General features: G+C 42.2%; 3 protein-coding genes across 9 annotated transcripts in view; 1 reads left to right on the plus strand and 2 right to left on the minus strand.

Moving 5' to 3' along the window:
* Nucleotides 1-225: 225 nt before the first annotated feature.
* ccnt2a (cyclin T2a) lies at nucleotides 226-9,709 on the minus strand. 7 transcript variants are annotated; one of them, XM_039817525.1, is made up of 10 exons: nucleotides 9,489-9,692; nucleotides 8,715-8,796; nucleotides 8,453-8,581; nucleotides 8,083-8,143; nucleotides 7,670-7,732; nucleotides 7,096-7,141; nucleotides 4,603-4,766; nucleotides 4,341-4,411; nucleotides 2,023-3,352; nucleotides 226-1,865 (listed from the first exon to the last, which is right to left on the minus strand). In XM_039817525.1, the coding sequence occupies exons 1-10, from the start codon at nucleotides 9,644-9,646 to the stop codon at nucleotides 1,792-1,794; spliced, it is 2,178 nt and encodes a 725-aa protein (XP_039673459.1). In that variant the 5' UTR covers nucleotides 9,647-9,692; the 3' UTR covers nucleotides 226-1,791. The 7 variants fall into 7 exon arrangements, 6 of the variants coding, with proteins under 6 accessions (XP_039673459.1, XP_039673460.1, XP_039673462.1 ...); XM_039817526.1 differs by lacking the exon at nucleotides 7,670-7,732; XR_005640909.1 differs by lacking the exons at nucleotides 226-1,865; nucleotides 2,023-3,352; nucleotides 4,341-4,411 and having other exon boundaries at nucleotides 4,640-4,766; nucleotides 6,700-7,141; nucleotides 9,489-9,695.
* A 1,270-nt stretch (nucleotides 9,710-10,979) lies between these two features.
* On the minus strand, nucleotides 10,980-17,191 carry acmsd (aminocarboxymuconate semialdehyde decarboxylase). Its single transcript, XM_039817531.1, has 10 exons — nucleotides 17,012-17,191; nucleotides 15,048-15,092; nucleotides 14,155-14,251; nucleotides 14,013-14,062; nucleotides 13,464-13,700; nucleotides 13,211-13,304; nucleotides 12,654-12,749; nucleotides 12,302-12,474; nucleotides 11,520-11,618; nucleotides 10,980-11,199 (listed from the first exon to the last, which is right to left on the minus strand). The coding sequence occupies exons 1-10, from the start codon at nucleotides 17,066-17,068 to the stop codon at nucleotides 11,137-11,139; spliced, it is 1,011 nt and encodes a 336-aa protein (XP_039673465.1). The 5' UTR covers nucleotides 17,069-17,191; the 3' UTR covers nucleotides 10,980-11,136.
* tmem163a (transmembrane protein 163a) overlaps nucleotides 12,422-18,928 on the plus strand; it is a 79,810-nt gene continuing 73,303 nt past the window's right edge. Inside the window, exon 1 of the mRNA XM_039817533.1 lies at nucleotides 12,422-12,497. Within this exon, the coding sequence (XP_039673467.1) occupies nucleotides 12,437-12,497 (61 nt within the window). The 5' untranslated portion in view covers nucleotides 12,422-12,436. The remainder of the gene's footprint in view (nucleotides 12,498-18,928) is intronic.

The raw sequence follows: 18,928 nt of genomic DNA on the forward strand, positions 1-18,928 counted from the left end.
AGTGGCAACTTTGAAGTTTATTCATAATATTGAAATGAAGAAAAAAAAAAAAGGATGTAAAGAGTGGGGTGTGCTTATTTGTCCACAGTAGCTTTCGCTCTGTGTCTAACAGTAAATCCCCAATAAGGGTACAAACAATCCAGCCTCAGGCTTACCAAGTATTTTGCAAACTCCTATCAAATAAATGAGTAACAAACCCAGTCAAGAACAGAGGGCACGGTCATGTCAAGATTTGAGAACAATATAGCGTTTAATGTATGAAAATCATGTGAAGACGTGTCCGGACAGGTACATGGCTGCAAATGTAAATTCAACCAATTGGATGAGGACATCAGTGACAAAATATCCAACAGGTCATGTTGCATTTGGACAATTGGTCACTCTTCTGACAACTTTTGCTGGGATGGAAACGAGCCATAATGTTTTATTTTTTTTTCCTATACATCGTACAATGTTAATGGCGGATTGAATAATACTTACATGTATCGGGCTGACATCTAAGGGACACAGCTTCATGTCATGAAATTATGTCTGATGCATTTCAAAGAAAAAAAGGGTTATGTCAATTTTAATAGCACACTACTACCGTTTCTTTTTGAGGCACAACCTTTGGCATCCAGCTTAAGGTTTACTTATAGGTCCAAAAAAAAAAAAAAAAAAATTATATTTTTGGTACAAATTGCATCGCTCTGATGTGGTAAGTAGGTGTTGGATGTTGCCTGTGTTACTGAGGGCTTCAACTGATATCCCCTGTGATGAAAAAGCACAGTACAGCACCCCCTGTAGGAAGGTAAGAAGCACACACCACTGGAATCATTCACCAGATGACGCCCAATCCATTGATCAACAAAATAAGTCTTTTCTAGGTATTATAGTTATACTTACAAGCAGCTCTAAACCTGAGTAGTCATGGTATAGCTTTTTTTTTTAATCTTTAAACATACAAAAACGTATGTACATGTATCTCCACTTTCTGTAAACAGCAAGTACGCGTTCTCCTTTTAAATCCCATTGATGATTGAAACATGCATATCATATGCACAGTACTTAAGTATAAAAAGAAATCAAGACAAAGAAATTGAGGAGATGAAACTTTACATCTAAAAAAAAATGTTTTGCATCCATCAAGAGTACTAAATGGAACGCCAGCAAACATAACTTGAACTCATCTCCAGCTGGCCACTGGCTTCCTCCATACAACCGCAGAAATGTGATTAAATTAAATTACTCGTTAAAAAAAAAAAAATTTGAGGAAGAAAATGAAGTAGGTGCACCTTCCATGCCTCTCATAGTACTTGTTATACTTTTGTTTTCCCATATGGAGATCTGAAATGTGGGAAGGACTTTCCCTGCGATGAAAACACACACGCACGCCACGCACACACACACACACACACACACACACACACACGCACGCACACACACACACACCTTTGCACATTTCTAGACTCATTTGAGGAGGAAGGAGAACCAAGCAGCAATTCAACACACTAACAGAAAGACAGGACTGAGCATCACAGCCCAGAGATCCGACAGTCAGGAAGCATAATTTCTTATTCATCTTTCTTATCTCTCAAAAATTGAGAAGTCCAACAATACTGATCTTTTTCTCTTATTTTTTTTTTTTTTGCAGATAAGTTGTTCTGCCTTTCAGTAAAGGGTTTATCATGACATAATGAGTTATTTTCCTAGGGCACTTAACAGGGAGATGAGCATAGTCTTCAAAGTCTGAGGTGTGGGTAGTTTGTTGCCATTTCCCCGGGGGTTGTCCATGGCTGCAGAGCGGTAGACTCAGTGTCTCTGCTCTCCTACTTCATGTGGCGATTCGCTAGGAGGAGGGTACTGCTGAGAGGTCCGCAGCCCACCTGGGTGTGACAGGAGGGGGGAGGAGGAGAAACAAGAATAAGGAGGAGGAGGGGGGAAGGGAGGGAGGTTAGCCATAGAGCTGCAAGCCAGACGAGACACACTGCAGTACAGGAGAGGAGCAAGGAGGGAAAAAGGGGAGAGAAAAAGATGTAGTACCTGCAGCACCAGAGCCACCCTTGGAGATTTTGCTCACTTTGGAGCATGAAGTGGAGAAGGAGGATGGTGGGTGGTGGTTGTGGCTTGCCTCGGGGTACGCCCTCTTGCGCGAAGAAGACAAAGAGGTGGATCCGGGAGGAGCGAGCGGAGTCCCTTCCACGCTGACCAGTCCTGGAGGACCGCGGAGCAGGCTGCCGCCGCCGTTCCCGCTGTGCGTGTGTGGATGGGGGTGACTGTGCTTGTGGTGGCGATGGAGGTTGTGGTCCGCTCCACGATGTTGTTTCTCCTTGCTCGCCAGAGGGCTGGAATGTTTGCTCTTGTTGTTGTTGGCCGCCATGCCTTCATCCGACGAGCTGTGGCGCTCGGACGATGAGACTTTTATCTTCATCTTGAGCTCATCTTTGCTTGGCTGTCCACTTTTGTCCAGCTGGGAGCTGCTGCCAGACCCAGGAACGGCCAGGCGCAGTTTAAGCGAGCCTTTGTCCCGTTTGTCGCCGTGGTGACGTCTATCTTGGCCTGAAGTTGAGGAGGAGGGGACTTTCATTTTCATTGGGGAGGCAGTAGTGCTCCCGACACCACCGTGGGAGGTTTGGTGGGGCAGTGAATGTTTTCTATAGTCCGCTTGGCTCGCAGAGGATGGTGCATAGGTGGAAGAGGAGAAGGATAACATATCCCCCCTCGCATCACAATCCATGTTTCCACCATGCGGTTCCTGACCTCGTTTCTGCCCAGAGACAGCCATCTCTGCGGCATGTTTCTCTCTGTATTTGTCCAGAGACAGCTTCTGAGCGGGTGACGGCTGTGGTGGAGGAGGCTGAGCTGGTGGGGGGTAGGCGGACTGAGCTGGTGGCTGATGCTTGCCCACTCCGCTCCCAACGGGTCCTTTTTGTTCCTGTTTGATGACGGGGATGAAGTCTAGTGTTTTCTCAGTCTTGCATACCGGCAGATGCTGAAGCAAAGAGGAAGTGGAGGTCTGCAAGGACAGAGTCGGCTCTTGGATAGGGATGCTGAGGGGCTCCTGTTTTATACAGGTGGAAGGGATGCTAAGGGGTTCCTGTTTCATACAGGTGGAAGGGTACCCTGTTTGGCTCTGGTTGCCCAGGGGCCACTCACTGTGGCTAGCTGGGTTGTACGTGCCAGCCAAGGCGTCCAACGACAGGGGTGCGCCTCCGGATTGGCCAGGCATGGGCACGGTAAAGGGACCGCCTGCTTTGGAAAAACTTGGGTTGGAGGAAGCATCACCATGATCTTGGAGCATGGAAGGCCCAGCAAAGGAGTTGTCAGCCGACTGAGTGCTGTCACCCTTGGGCTTTTTGGCAGCTTGTGTCGCCTAGGGGATAAAATGAGTGGTGACACTGTTAGGAGTTTGGTTTTAGTTAGCAGTAAGCTCCCTGAAAAGGGTTTAACAGCAGATTTCTGTTTTGGTTATTTGTGATTTTTAAAGCTGGCACCAACAACTGCCGTAAAGTTGTTTGCCGAACTGGGGTGTAAATTTATAGTTCCTATACTATGGATATTTAAATTGTTTTCAAAAGTGTGTTTGATACTTGGGCCCTGTTCAGACCTGGCATTAAAATGTGTCTTGGGTGATCTGATCCCAAGTGGACAGCTCTATGCACGTCAGTTCACACCTGGGATTAGAATCTATCTAAACATGGGTCTTGGGTGACCACATATGATCGGATCTCACTTCCCCACTCAACATGCAAATGAATATGTAAATCATTTCCGTTAGCAAAGACCAAATGAGTCGTTTAACCAGCAAAGCATTTCCCGTGCCTAGTCTGCTGGAAAAAAAAAAAAAAAAAAAAAAAAAAAGATATAAAAGATACAGACTGGGTCTCCTTGGCTTGTTCTAGGCAAACCAAAGATCTTTGACCCAAAAACCAAAGATCTTTGACCCAAGCATAATAAATGTCTGTGGGCTTTTCCAAATTTTCAGACATTGAGGACAAAGCCAGTTTACGCAATTTGAAAACGCTCCGCTTACGCAGAGGATGCCAGTTGACTAATGTGCTAAACTACCTTGGAATGTGGTCCTAGTGGTCAAATCTCCACACGTCCTCAATGTGTCTTGGGTGCATTCACACCTGCACTTAGAGCTGTCCATTTGTAAACAGATCACCGCAGAGGAATGTTAATGCCAGATTTGAACAGGGCCTTAAGTTTCTTGGTAGACTGAAAGATCAAAATGATGTGTAATGTAGCCGTTTTGGTGACACCATCTACTTTGATACATCCTGCGCTAACACTTAAAAATTAAATTGACAAGCCACACGTCTTTCCAATGCATGAAACAGAGCAGCAGTGCATCCTACCCTCCAGTTTCGTATTCTCTTCAACCGACTGGGTGTTTTCTCCAGAATCTGCAGAAACTCGTGGGTCAACTCTACAAGAAGAAGACATACGTGTTGTCACAAAACCACCTACATTCTGCTGCTCCAAGTATCCCCAAGTAAATACAAAAACAGCCATATGGAAAACCTTACTAAATAATAGCAATTTATAAGAAATTGCTTCACAGTTAAGTTATTGACACAAAAATATTATAGAAAAGCAAAACACATTATTCATTCTCACCATCAAGCAGCTCGAGGGTGACAGAGTCGTCCACGTACTCCCACCAGTGTTTCCCATCAGTGGACACTGGGATCTCCCAGTTGGACCACTTACACGCCAGGTGGATGCACACACAGGAGATCACTGTGGGCTTGTACTGGAGGCAGAAGGTAGTGAGGTGTAGACTGCATAGTGTGTGTGTGTGTGTGTGTGTGTGTGTGTGTGTGTGTGTGAGAGAGGGTATGTGCAAGTGATGAGTGTGTGCAAGAAAGAGTGAATGTTTCGCATGTGACGATATAGGAATGTGAGTGAGTTGATTCAGGCCAGGCGTCGTCCCGATTGGTCCAACATATGCAGAAAAGAGAGAAAAAACACAAGAGGGAGCAGACCGTTTTAATTTACTGTAGGGATTGGTTGCTAAAGATAAGCAATTATTTGATTGTGTTGATACATTGAACTCTGTCTGATAATGTAACATGTCAAACCCAGGTCACAATACAGGTGATACAATACAGGTCTCTAATAACTTCATGATTCATGGGAGGACATAATTCCCAGTGTGCTTAAAAAAGTAAGCATCCAATTGTGTCATCCAACAATAATTTATGTTTCAAGGAAACTGGCTGGTTTGAATGCTAAGACACGAAAACCAAAGCGAGGGCAGTGGGGAGGGGGGCCATGTGTAGTAGTTAAGTGCAGTCAGCCCATTGTGAAACCCCGAGGCCAGCCATGTGACAGTTAACATCATTGTACAGTTAACTGACGAGGGGCTGCTCCTACAACCCTCTGTATGGGTCTCTGGGACAGTGTTAAAAAGGGATGAACCTAGTGGGCCCTCCACATCAATGGATACGACGGGGCGCCAGCGCTGACAGTGAACGCATGGTCTCAACACAAAGCATTCCGAAATTGAAATATCGTAACTAATCTGACCTATGACTCAAGGGTAAAAATCATAAGTGCAACAGTAATGCAAGCAGAACAACATATTCAAATCAACAGTAACATAAAATTAGATGAATGGCCACCATTTATTTTAAAGCTAAAATGTATACAAAAACCACTACTGCACCACTAAAGGCTTTGGTTCTTTGTTAGCTCACTCATGGTGAACCAAGCAGTAATATCGCAAAAGCGCCAAGGTTTTTTTTTTTTTTTTTAGAATGAAAGTAGGTTCCCCACAATCATTTATCAGACACTTGAGCCATGAATATACTATTGTAATCCCACTGCATGAAAGTAAAGATTCTTAATAAAAACCTAGCCCATGACATAGCTAGATTCAACTGAAATGCCTCAGCATGAAGCTGTATTAAAAAAAAAAAAATTGCAGCGCTGCATTTTAAAACACTTTTGGTTAGAGCTGGCTGGTAACCTTGTACTGGGAGACAAGTACAATGTCTGGAGTCTGGTCTGTCAGATTACAGCAGCCTTAAACAAAGCTATCAGTCACAGCCAACGTTCACAGGCATTTGGCCAATGACGTTTAAAACCCCACCTCAGACGGATTTGTACACCTTAAACCCTTAAAAACATTAGGAATGAGTCTTCTTGACTGAGTTCAAATAAAATCAATCCGTAAAGAGTATTGGGCTATTTTAAGAACTGGCATTGGCTACGGCTTGCACTTCTATTAAGTGCCAGCTCAGTGCAAAACTTCAAACACCGGTCACAGACAGCATCCAGACATTGTCAACTGATTTGAAGTTAATTACATTAATGTGAATTCCTTTCCACCACCGTTGAATATTAACAAACCCTTTAAGGACCCAGTTTCCCTACTAAGACATGTCGAAATGAACGTTTTGTCCTTGCTTTAGAAAAAATAAAAAAATAAAATCATAATTACCAAATGCATTTTAATTAGTATGAGAGATCATCAAATAGTTCTACTCATTACATTAGTTATAGTATTACATATACTCAGGTCCTTAATGGGTCGCAATTATGTTTTGTTGGGGCATGTTTTACTACATGTACGAAAGAATGTTTTAGAAAAACCAGAGAATGTGCATTTAAAAACATTTAATAAAAAAAAAAGATAAATATTTGAGGAGATGCATTTTGAACAAATGGATATGAAAAAGAACATTTAAAAAGTGTATTTGCGGTACTTACCGGAAAGACCTCTACGAGAAATGTTTACATCTGTGAAATCTTTAGCTGCTATTCAGGCTACCAAAGTGTCTTTTTCTTTTAGAATTATGCACTTTTCGCAACCGAACAAACATGTGGGTTTCAAGCGCACCACTACACTCCACACCTTGCATTCAACCCATCTGTGCCAACACGTGGTCCCTTGTACAATACACCGCACTGCAACTGGGGCCGGTAACGCTACAAGCCACCCTGTCCCGCTCGCTTTGAACAAGGGAGGGGAGCTGAGGGGAGGAGGCAAGCATCCCAATAACCACCAGCGCAAGTAGGGCCCGTTGGACACTGAAAGGGTACCCTGCATTACAGGAAGCTATGGTGTGCAGTCAAAGTGCAACAAAGGAGGGGCAGGATAACAACCTGTTGGTAGCCATGAAATAGGAAGTCTGTGCCAGATCCTTGCTTGCTGTAAGGGAGACAGAAAAATAGAAAAACAGGGATAGGGGGAGAAAAAAAGGATTACCATTTCTGCAAGCAAAAAACATTTACTATCATTAGGTCAGTAACTGAATGTTTCAATGCACTGATTAAGCCAAGGCCAAGACTGACAACACTAAGCACAAGCTGTTGCTAAATTTTGGAAACTTTCAGCAAGTTGGAGGAGGTTTATAGATTAAGCCAGAACCACTTAATTGACTGCATCAACCGCAACATATTTATATTTAAAAAGGGGTCAGTGTCTCAGATACAGACTGTAAAGGTAAACCCACAAACTAAAAATTATTTCAATTCTGTCTTGGACTTGGCCCAATAAGCGTCAGTAAATGTTGTGTATGTGCCATGTCATATAATGAACTCAGAAGGCGATCAAAAGAGCAAGATGTGTGGCCATGTAACCATTAAATCGGCAAGGTTTTCACCCCCCTCCCCACCCATGTTTGAGGTGGGACAAATAAGAGCAGAGGGCCCAAAGAGCAAAGAAGGAAGCCTCTACCTCGCACTAGCTGGGAACATTTCACCACATCAGTGTGTGGGTGATCAATAGTAATTTCAAAGCCTGGAACAAAATACATGACAGGTGAGTTCGACACAGAGACAGTTGGGAGGTGACATGTCATTTTTGTTCAATCAAACAAAATCTTTTTTTTTTTTTTGGACATTCATCTAAAGAAGCCTTATCAATGCCATGTTTCATGACTAATGTCACAATGAAGAATTTGTAATGTCAACATTGACATATGTACATACATACAGCAAGCTGAAACATTAATTTCACTCAACAGGCTGTGATGAATATATTCACAACAGCGATCAACAGCACTTCCGCCTTACTGAAAAAGATAATTATTATGATAAACAATATGCTATGTCTCTCTCAAGTCATCCACTCCAGTCACCACTACTTACCCAGGGTCTGCAGCACTATGGATTCAAGTATCACCAGCTCTTGAGCTTGCTGGAGGTATGCCTGAAGTTTGATAGACAGTCATTACATCACAATTGTAATGAGTCTATTAATCTATCCCCCTAACAACTGATTTCAAAAAGGCCAAACCTCCAAACAGAGAGGCTCATTTTATTATTAATGTAGCCTTTGTTAGGTGTATGGTACACACCAACAGCAGACCAGGGCAAGAAGCCCTTTTTAGAAGGCAATGGAATTTGGCACAGCCAGTTACACATAGGGAAACCATGACCACTGAACGAACAGAAAAGTCAGATGTAGAAAGGGGAAACTTTCAACCATACAATATGTAGAGCATGAGCCCAAACTTACATTACTCTTTGTGTCTAGAGGTGGTTCTTGGGGATTTAGGCAAGCATGTGCCACTTTGATCACATGTTCGAGTTTCCGAGGTTGCTCTTCCACTTTTGCGGCCAAGAATAAGGTGGTTGGAGATATTATCTATACCAAAAAATAAATTAAAAAATCAAGACATTTCAATGTATACTCCTACTAACGTAACAACTGTGGTAACAATACAACACGTGATACTAGGTTGCAGGTCAATAGCAGTATTATGTAACAGAATACTTACATTCCTATGGAATTTGGTGAAAGAGTGGTGCATATAAAACCTATGCATGTAAACAATGGCTGTATTTATGGTTAATTGAGAGCTGGATGGTGGGTCAAGGAAAATGTAAGGTTTCACCGTCTGTAAATCACGTTGCCAAGGACAGAGTGAACAATTTTGCTCTACGTCATTATATAAAGTCACGCATCATTGGGCAACGTATTAGCACTGCCGTAAACAATTGTTTGAAATAAGTAAAGGCCAGAGTAAAGAAAAGTTAACTGTGTTGAGCAAGTGACAGTGTATAGCAATCGAATTAGGTGACTTAGCTACGTTAGCTTTACGATAGCGCTAATTGAGCTACGTCTAAATAACAAGGAATGTCAAATACATTTACACATCAGCTTTCGTATTATAATGAAAAGTGTCGTTATTTGATCAACAAATCTCGATCGGGAAGAGGAGTAACAGTTCCGTTAAAGACACCCAGTGCAACAGCTGCAAACTCGGCTAATTGTCTTTTGGACGTTAACCCTTAGCTAGCTTGGTAACTGTTAGCAGGCTATATTAGCGCATATCTAACGTCAAACATAAAACAAACACATTCCGATTCCAGGTTAAGACTCATAACGTAGCAATAGTTGAACAAACACAAGAACAAAATATTCATTCACGAATCTTGGTCTCTAAAATCAACAATCTGTTTAGCATTAGCTAGCTAGCAGTATCGGGCCCGCTGCAGGGGTTAGCGCATGTCTAATACTTCCAGTCTAGTCGTTTGTTTACAAAGGATACACGTTGAGTCTCTGACCCATATCTTGGATCAGATTCGCCGCTTGTTGTCGGTAGGAGAGCTCCCTGTCTGGTTCTACTCCACATCGGCGCGACGGCGTGGTTTCGAGCTGTTCCCGGGTGAAAAACCATTTCGACGAGGATCCCCGGCACGCCGCCATTGCTCTCCAACATTCACTGGCATCGAGAAAGCGGATGTGACGCCGGTGTCGCACAGGAAAACACTTCTTCTTCGATGGTGAGACCGTGGTGCGATCCGTTCCGAGCATGGGATCCGGATCCGAGCGATTGGGTGGGTATGAACCATAGACTGTATATTAGTCTATGGTATGAACCGTTCTCTTAATGCATCCATGCTATGAACCTGTGTATATTCAAGAAGCGGGGGAAAATAATATAACTTTCACTTAAAGGTGCTCTAAGTGATGTGACGCGTTTTTTAGGCTACAAATGTTTTTGTCACATACAGCAAACATCTCCCTATCCGCTAGCTGCCTGTCCCCTGAACACACTGTAAAAAAACGCGGTCTCTGTAGACAGCCCAGGCTCCACAAACGGCAACAAAAACAAAGTGGTCCAACCTGCCCCACCAAAAATAACAAACAGTGTTCCAGCCAATAACCGACAAGAAGGAGCTGGTTGAGTCATGAATATGCATTGTGGAAGTAGCCTACATGCTAACGCGGCTGCAGTGATGGCTCAACCAGCTCCTTCTTGTCGGTTATTGGCTGGAACACTGTTTGTTATGTTTGGTGGTGCAGGTTGGCACAGTTTGTTTTTGTTGCCGTATGTGGAGCCTGAGCTGTCTACAGAGACCGCGTTTATTTACAGTGTGTTCAGGGCACAGGCAGCTAACGGATACTGAGGAGATGTTTGCTGTATGTGACGAAACATGTTGTAGCCTAAAAAACGCGTCACATCACTTAGAGCACCTTTAAGCAGCAAGAGGTAGCTATAGCTTCAAAGTTGAGTCTTTAACCCCACACTCATTAGCTGGATGAATGATTTTTTTTGTGTTGCAGTTAACCTCATTAAGCAAGAAAGATAGTAGAAAATCAGACCGCAGCAGAAAGCTCAGAATACTCGGGGAAATAATTTAGCTTGCGTGGACGCTACCACACTACTTGATCAATAAAAGAGCTTACTAAGCAGTTAAACTAGTAACGTTACTGCCCAACAATGCTTGCAATACAAGTTGGATTTATTTCACATGTATGTTTACCATTAAAACATGATGTAAATGCAATATATGAATATCCATCCATTTTTCATCCATCCGGCCTTGTTTGTTATGCAACTCAATTGAAAACAATATGTCATTGCTCCATCTCTCTTTCAGCTAAGGGGATCTTGGCTTACAGAACGTTGAAGACCTAGGCTCTAATCAAACTAACACAAACTAACTCTCTGTTGATGGCTAATCATATAGAATGCGTAAGAATAATGTGTGGATAAATAGTATCAAACAAATAAAGCAATTCACAAAATACTGGGAGTAAATTATTTTATTATAACAAGCAACAAACAAGTTGGTTATATTTATTATACAAGTTAATCCAAAATGGTTTTCATAATCATCCAAATAAGAATATTTGAAGAAAGTCTTTGCACTGAATCATTGGGTATCGCAGTTGTATCTCAGGTTTGCATCTCACTCAAACTCCTCTCGTTTCAGGCCCAAAAATTCCACTGCGTTTCCAGCAAGCAATTTATCCTGCAAAACAAAAGAATACACACCATGTATGATTGGACATGCAGTACTTTTAAGATTTTAAAACTTGTTCATTTGTGTATTTGCGCAATTCAATTTTAAAAGCTAGCTGAATTAGAGACATTTATTGACATCAATATGTTTGCCATGGCTTCTGGATTCTACCAATACCAAATTCTACATTCTACCAAAGAAGAATTGTACTGCATCCTTTGCACTTCTGCTAATAAGCATTTGCTACCTGGGTTATGGAGGCAATGCATGACAGCAGTATTGACATCATGACTGCATTGTCTAAATGAAGGAGAGGAAAATATTTATACCTTTAGTGTGTCATCAAATTCATCCATTGACTCAATTAGTGATCCAGGCTGCAGCTCACCCAGTGGGAATGGATAATCTGTTCCCAGCATCACTTTATCCTGGAAGAGGAATACATGCATGTTAAACTATTGGAGTGAACATGTGAAGATATACAGTAGGCTATTACTGTCGAATTGATGAAAGCAAGAATAGTTACTGTCATCAGTAGAACCATTCTAAACACACTCGCCACGTTCAAAACTGGCAACACTCCTCTAGTGTCTTCTAAAGCTTGATTTATGCATCTGCGTAAAATCTACACCATCGCTACGTACGTAGGAACGTGGGGACCCGAACCTACGGCCTACGACACTACGCCGTAGCCTGACGAAAAATGTAACCACACGTCGCGGCGACGTACATCGCTCGGCTGTGGCTTGGTAGCGTTGCATTTCCCCCGACTCATTTCCTGGTTCTCCTCCTCCATAAACAACATGAAATCAAGGAGAGGGTTGACTTTTCCTGCTACAGATTTCCCACCGTGGTCAGAAAGCACAGGGGAGACACTTTGTTTCTCGCTCCTAAGCTAATCGCCGTCACTCTCTCACTTTCTCCGTTGCTCTATCACCCACTCCCACAAAACACACACACACACATGCCGACTCAACGCATACACACACCAACGCACGAATATAAACATCAGGCCACTTACGTAGGCAATGGCGAAATCTCTGCGTGGAGACTCCCAGAACCATAAATCGTGTGTGTGTGTGTGTGTGTTTTGATAGAAATGCAAGCTCACTTTTCCGATCACGTCAATGAGCAGCTTCAGGGAGAGGGGATCGTGAACTAGAGAGTCTGTGTAGAAAGAGCCAAGGTATTTCCGTGGACTGATGTTGTTGTCCACCGCACACAGGTCAGGGCGGACTTGGTGGCCATGCTCAATTCTGCCAACGGTGATTGGAAAAGATCCACCTGTATCCAGATTAACAATAAAGGTAATAAAACAATAAGCAATATACAGTAGGTCAAACAACATCTGTAGTTTAGCATGAAGTAAGAATATGTTGAAGTTGACACCTCAGTGCTTATATTATTCAGCTGTGACTTTTATGTTCAACAATTGAAATGTGTCACCAACATCTGGTTTATACCTCCATGTGCAAAGCACACTTTCAATTTAGGAAATCTCTCGAAGATGCCTCCGAATATCATCGAGCAAATAGCAATGGTTGTCTCTGACGGCATGCCTTTGAGTTGGAAAAGACAAGAAAACATAACCTTTCCTTTTCAAACTGAACTTTTTAACATACATAACATCATATACATCTTGTTATTAAACGACAATATAAGTGGGTGGATACTAAGTGGCAGAAGCAAAATCAAAAGTAGAGTATCTTTGACTATAATCACAGTGCATCAAATATCATGTGAACGCTGCAACACTCAAAGAAAATCAACACCAATGTGGGAGTTTTAACAAATGGGGAAATAAAATGATTTGGTTTTGATGGTTTCATCAATCATTTTAGGAAAAAGTGGGTATAATGTCGGTGCTGCGTTTTTGCTATTGATTTGGTTTTCTATGCACAAATAATTAAACACGGATCCGTTTTGTCAGTGTATTTTCACAAGAAAAGATCATTTTATTTTCTATTGACTAGACCAGGGGAATATTCAGTTTCCCCTCTTGCTACTCCATCTCCCTCACCCACCAGCCAGGGCAGCCAATACTTAGCCATCCTCCCATCTGTCTGCATGTCCCACGGGTGGACAAATATGGAGCAGCCCAGCTCCTCAGCTGCCTGCATGGAAGACACACCGCAAGTTTTTGTCAATGAAAACTTGACCCTCTTAATACGGTATGAAATTAGTCAAACCAGTGTAAACATAGGGACATTTGCAACCATTACAGGAACATTATGTCATCATATAAGCATGTACTGCAATATTCAATGTCTCACAGCATAGAAAGGATAGAGTTCGGTGGTGTTGAGGTCCCAGTCATTGATATGTGAGCCGATCTGCACCCCAGGGAAGCCCAGCTCCTTCACACAGCGCCTCATCTCCAGCACAGCCAAGTCAGGGGCTTGCATGGGCAGAGTGCCCAGGCCCACAAACCTCTTGGGGTGGCTGCGCACGGTCTGAGCCAAATCGTCATTTAGAAGGACACAGAGATCCAGTGTATCATGAGGTTTGGCCTGTAATCCAAAAAAAAAAAAATACAATAGGTAAATATATCTGTGAAAGGTGGAAAGACATTTTAATAACCTATTCTTCATCTTACTTTTGATGCTTTTGTGACTGAAGAAGAGGAAAGACAGTTAAGCAGCTTTGAGAGAAGTATAAAAGCCACTTTGGTATTCCACAAAGAGCCTAGAATTTAATTTGCTCCTTGTTTCGAAAGGAATGGGTAGCTGCAGCTCACTCAACACTATGATACACGCAGCAATAAAACATAATAGATGCATTGTTTTTTTCATCGAAGTTGCTCAGACTTAGTGTGCACTTACCCAGTAACTGAACATCACAGGAACAGTTGAAAGGGCTTGAACTGTGACACCTGAAAGATCATAAACAGAAACGTACGTTTTAGGAATCAATAAGATGAAACACTTGAATACGTGTAGGCGTCTTTCATGTCTGTGCATATACCATGTTGATCCATGTCCCTTATGCGTGCCTTTGCATCCCAGCAGTTCTCTTGAATCACTCGGAACAGCTTCCCATCCTTCATCATGTTTGCTTCACCCTGAAACACAACATGCACAGCGGTCACATCCTCTGTTGATGTGACTGTAATTAAAATGTTCCTTGTCTGGACACCTTGGCAGATTCATTGTTCTCGCTCATGGTCATTTCACTCATTCAATTTTCAATTTTCCAGCTAATGAGACCATGTGACAACTAGATTTCCTAACACTTGTAAATACGACCACATGATGGCAGCAGACAGCTAATACACCGTTTCATGGAACACACACGTTACATGAAAACCTTTCATTTACACCTGGCATTAAATTGTTATGACAAACAAAATGTATTTGTAATGCTAAACGTATATTTAAAATATATACAAACAACATCTGGACAATGATTTTCCCCTGTTAATGCCTGTAATTCAAAATATTACATCTACACCTGTGTTACAGTGTGACCTGGAGTCCTCATAGATCTTGTTTAAACATTAGCATCAGGACAGACGCGGCTTATGTTTGAATGCATGTGACACAATCCACTATTTGTCCTTATGTGCAGTTTGCTGATGCTAAAAGCTCAACCAATGTTGGCTGGCATTTGCCACGCTGCTCTGAATTTTGCTGTGTTGCGGCGCTATTTGAAGTGATGCAGCGGCCCCGTGCTGAGTCCTGCAGCTGCTCGCGCGTCGAGAGCCAGGCTGAAAGGTCCACAGGGTGGGGGTGCAGCTGGGAGGAACCTGCTGTGTCCCGAGCATTGTGTGCAGTAAGATTGCATAAGGGCTCCAACACCCTGTCTGTATATACTGTATGTATGTATGCATAAAAGAAGAAAAAAAAACTATAACTCACCTTACAGTGATGGTGAAGCTGTACAAACCCATCATATCCATACCTCTGAAACACATGCAAAAGAATGCCTATGCTTAATAACTGAGTGTTTCTTTTTGAATATCACATACTGAAAAACACTATGTATTAGATTATGTTGTATTTCATTGAGATGTGAAATCTCTGTGTAAATGTGAACGTAGTTTGGTATCCCCCGCGTGTACTTGCTGTGGGAAAGCCTCTATTGATTGTGTTATCCAATCTGCAAGGGTTCAATCTTCATCCTAGAGGACTTTCCACTCCAACGCCCTGGATAACTCGAAGCAAGAGCCACCTGAGGCTGTTGACTCTTTTGCATACAGATGAAGCTGCAAGTGATCTACGTGAGCAATACCGGCAGTTAAGCCCCATTTCATATCCCTACAGGTCTGTAGTACTCTGTGCCACAGAGAAGCTTCAGCTATTCAAAATGTGAGATGGGTTTTACACCCTTCTTTTAAAAGTGCCAATCAATGTCTTCCAAGTTACTATTTTGTTGAAACTTGCTTCAAATAAAATCCATACGTTCCAAATCAACAGTGGAGTTTATAACACGTTAACCCTAATGTTCTTTTCGGGGTCCTGAGTAACCATAATCTGGCTATCACCAGACCAAGCTCAATCTTTTAAGATTGAACATTAGTCTGGGGACTCTGCTCTGTATTTTCTACTGCACAAGAGGGTGATCAACGGGCATAGTTCAAATGACTCTGTACGCAACTGGATAGTCCTTCAACCAATCAGACCAACGATCCGGGCGACGTAGCAGCGACAGCGGCATCAACGGGTTGCTGCGCTTCGGTGGCCGCTATGTTGAATGCAAACAAGAAGCTGCTTGCCGTCACTTCTCTATCGTCATCGTGTTAAAATAGCGCGCAGGTGGATAAGCCAGTTTGTGATTGGTCCCCGCAAAATTGTAACGGAAGCAGGATATTTAAATGTACAGGTTTCCAGCCTGAGCTGTAGGGCGAAATCAAATCGCCGGCAGATCGGGCTGGGTTTACCCAGTCTAGAGTAACCAGGCACTCTTTACGACCCCAAAATGTATATAATGTATAATACATACTTCATGACTTTTCAGAATTGTATGAGACCTGTTCATGAAAGTAATTTTGAACTGAGGACATGTATCAGAAGTCTGCTACAGAAAATGATGCATTACTTCTGTTTCAGAGGTTCTCAGAGACCCCAGCTGTAAAACATGGTTAAACACAAAGGATTTTCATATGCTCTAGTTTTTATGCAGTACAACCCCTGCCAAATCCTACAACAATTATATTATAGCCTCCTGTTAGATGTCTATAATCTACTGTACATTTCTTTGTCTGTGAATAACTTTTTGGCAAACAAATAAGAGTCACCCAGTTTGTGCAAAGGGTTTTTTATAAGGTTGGAAGGAAATACATTTTTAATGGGGAAATATGTTAATTTTGCAACTATTATAATTATTGTAGTAGCAGAGAAGGTACTTCATAACTCAAAATAGGGTAACATGCACCAAACTGGCATGTAGAAAAAAAGAAATGCATTGTGGGAAGGTGTGGTCATCAGTCTGCAGACCACCTCTTCTGTGCAGCACTAAAGGAAAGGAGGCCAGGCCTCCACAATAACAAAGACATAGGAACAGGAACAGATAACAGATAGAACAGGGAAGAGCAAGGCCAAAGTCACACATTGATTAAAGTTTAACCATCCGTAGAGAACACACATTTATGGAGTGAGCCTTTTAAACTCGCTGCTGACACTCCAATGGGAGAACATTTTTTTTTTTTGGCTTTTAATTGCATTGAATTGAAGGAAGTGCTCTGCCTGCTGCAGAACTGATACAAAGATATATATGTATATATATATATATATATTTTTATAAATCTACTCAAACACCAATATGTGGCTGATATAAAAAAAACTCTCAGATCCCCACTGAGATTGTGTCTCTCGGTGCCTACCTGCTTCAAGTCGGGCCACTCCTTTGGTAAAATATGATTATGAATATCGACCTTCATCTTTATGATTTTCCGTCGGGGAAACGTGGAGGTCTGCTGCCAAAGATTTCTTGCAGGAACTGAGCTCAAATCCAGCAAATTCACTCTCCGCCCTCCCCCAGAAACCAATGACCGACAGGTGAATGACTGCTGCTGCTGGTGCTGGTACACCCTGGTCATTTATTACCTAGTCTGTAAAAAACAAAAAGAAAGTAATCTTTAGTCTGTGGAGGCTATTTAACGTCATAAATAGTTAATATCCTGAAACATCAATTGATTGATTATTTACACCCAACCCCACTTCAACCACCAACACACAAACACACATAGCCTTATAGCATTTCTGTGCAGGTGTCTGTTTATGAATGCTTGGATGTTGCAACATGATGCAGTTAGCCACACATTTTTAATGCTATGGCTCCTGCTAAATGGACGTTATCAGTGGTTATCAGCCTCATAGATATGGGTCAGAAGGGGCCTGCTACACAGGTTCAGAAGGCCGTATGATTACACCTGGCTTTTGCTTGCAGTAATTTGACTATAGGTTGCTGCACAGTAATAATAATAGAAGTAATAATAATAATAATACATGTATTTTATATTGCACTTTCAAAGGTACTTAGAGGCACTTTACAAGGTATAAACAAAGAAAACCAATAGCAAGATCATTATACAAACATCAATAAAAACTATAGATAAATATTAAAAACGTGGGGCAAAACAGCATAAAAACAGGATAGAAACAAAAGGAAACAGCTAGGTTGGTTACAGGTTAAAAGCAGATTTAAACAGATGGATTTTGAGTGCGGTTTTGAAATTAGCAAGTGGTGTGTAAAGTCTGAGGCGTTTGGGGAGAGAGTTCCAGAGGGAGGGGACGACTCACTAACCTACCTTTGTAGAGCAAATCGGTGTCCAACTGTTCACATCCTCACCGGCACACAACCCTGCGTTTTGGCGACACCTGGTGGTCTATAGTTGAAGCTTAGGACGCTTAGGGAACTCATTGAGCGTCGAGACAGACTGCAGGCAGGTTGATTCACCCAGAGGCGTCGTTAGGCCTGGGCGTCCCCCCGCTACAGCCCCGGATCTCTCTCTCTTTCTCTCTCTTTTTTTATTTTATTTTTATTTTTTTACAAAAATAAGTAGCCTGTAATAGAATAAAAAAGTCCCAGAATGGCATATGCAAATTAAGAAGAAATGTATTTTCCCATGCACTTGCAGTTCTTGCAGGCATTTTTTTTTTTTAGTAGAACTCATGGTAAATCTGTAACTTTATCCAGTTTATTTAAGGTGTAATCATAGCCAAATCAGTCTAATACATGGATGCCATTAACACAAAGTTTAGGAGTGCAATACTAATGATATAGTTTGAAGTTCCTGTGATGTGACGTTTCCAGTCTATGGTTCAGACTCAAACACACGGAGCTCTGAAGCAGACCTGTGCGTCGCTTAGTGTCCACTCTCGCTGTAAAAAACTGTGCAGCTTTACCACTCAGTCCCATTAGCTACAAGAGACTGACAAAGCGGCAGGCTGCCATTCATTTTCAATGAGAGTGGCTGTTTGCCAGCGACAAGCGATGAGCTTGCCGCTGCCATGGGCAATGCGGGGCCAAAAAAAAACTTTTGTTCCGCAAAGCTGTGAGAAAATGGAGGAAAAACTTATTTTAGTGGTGTCCACGTTCACGGTCCTGTACAATCTAACCTAACGTGCTTGAAGGTAGCGCCAGAAAATTTCTGTTTACTTTTGCCAAGCAACCAGGGGCCTGTTTCACAAAAGCAGAATTTATAAATCCAGGATAACCGATAAAGCAAGGCTTGACCTAGTCTAATCTGTGCAGCCTGGCTTGGTGCGTTTCACGAAGGCCAAGCCAGGCTGAGGAG

The sequence above is a fragment of the Perca fluviatilis genome, chromosome 12, assembly GCF_010015445.1.
Source record: "Perca fluviatilis chromosome 12, GENO_Pfluv_1.0, whole genome shotgun sequence".
NCBI lineage: Eukaryota > Metazoa > Chordata > Actinopteri > Perciformes > Percidae > Perca > Perca fluviatilis.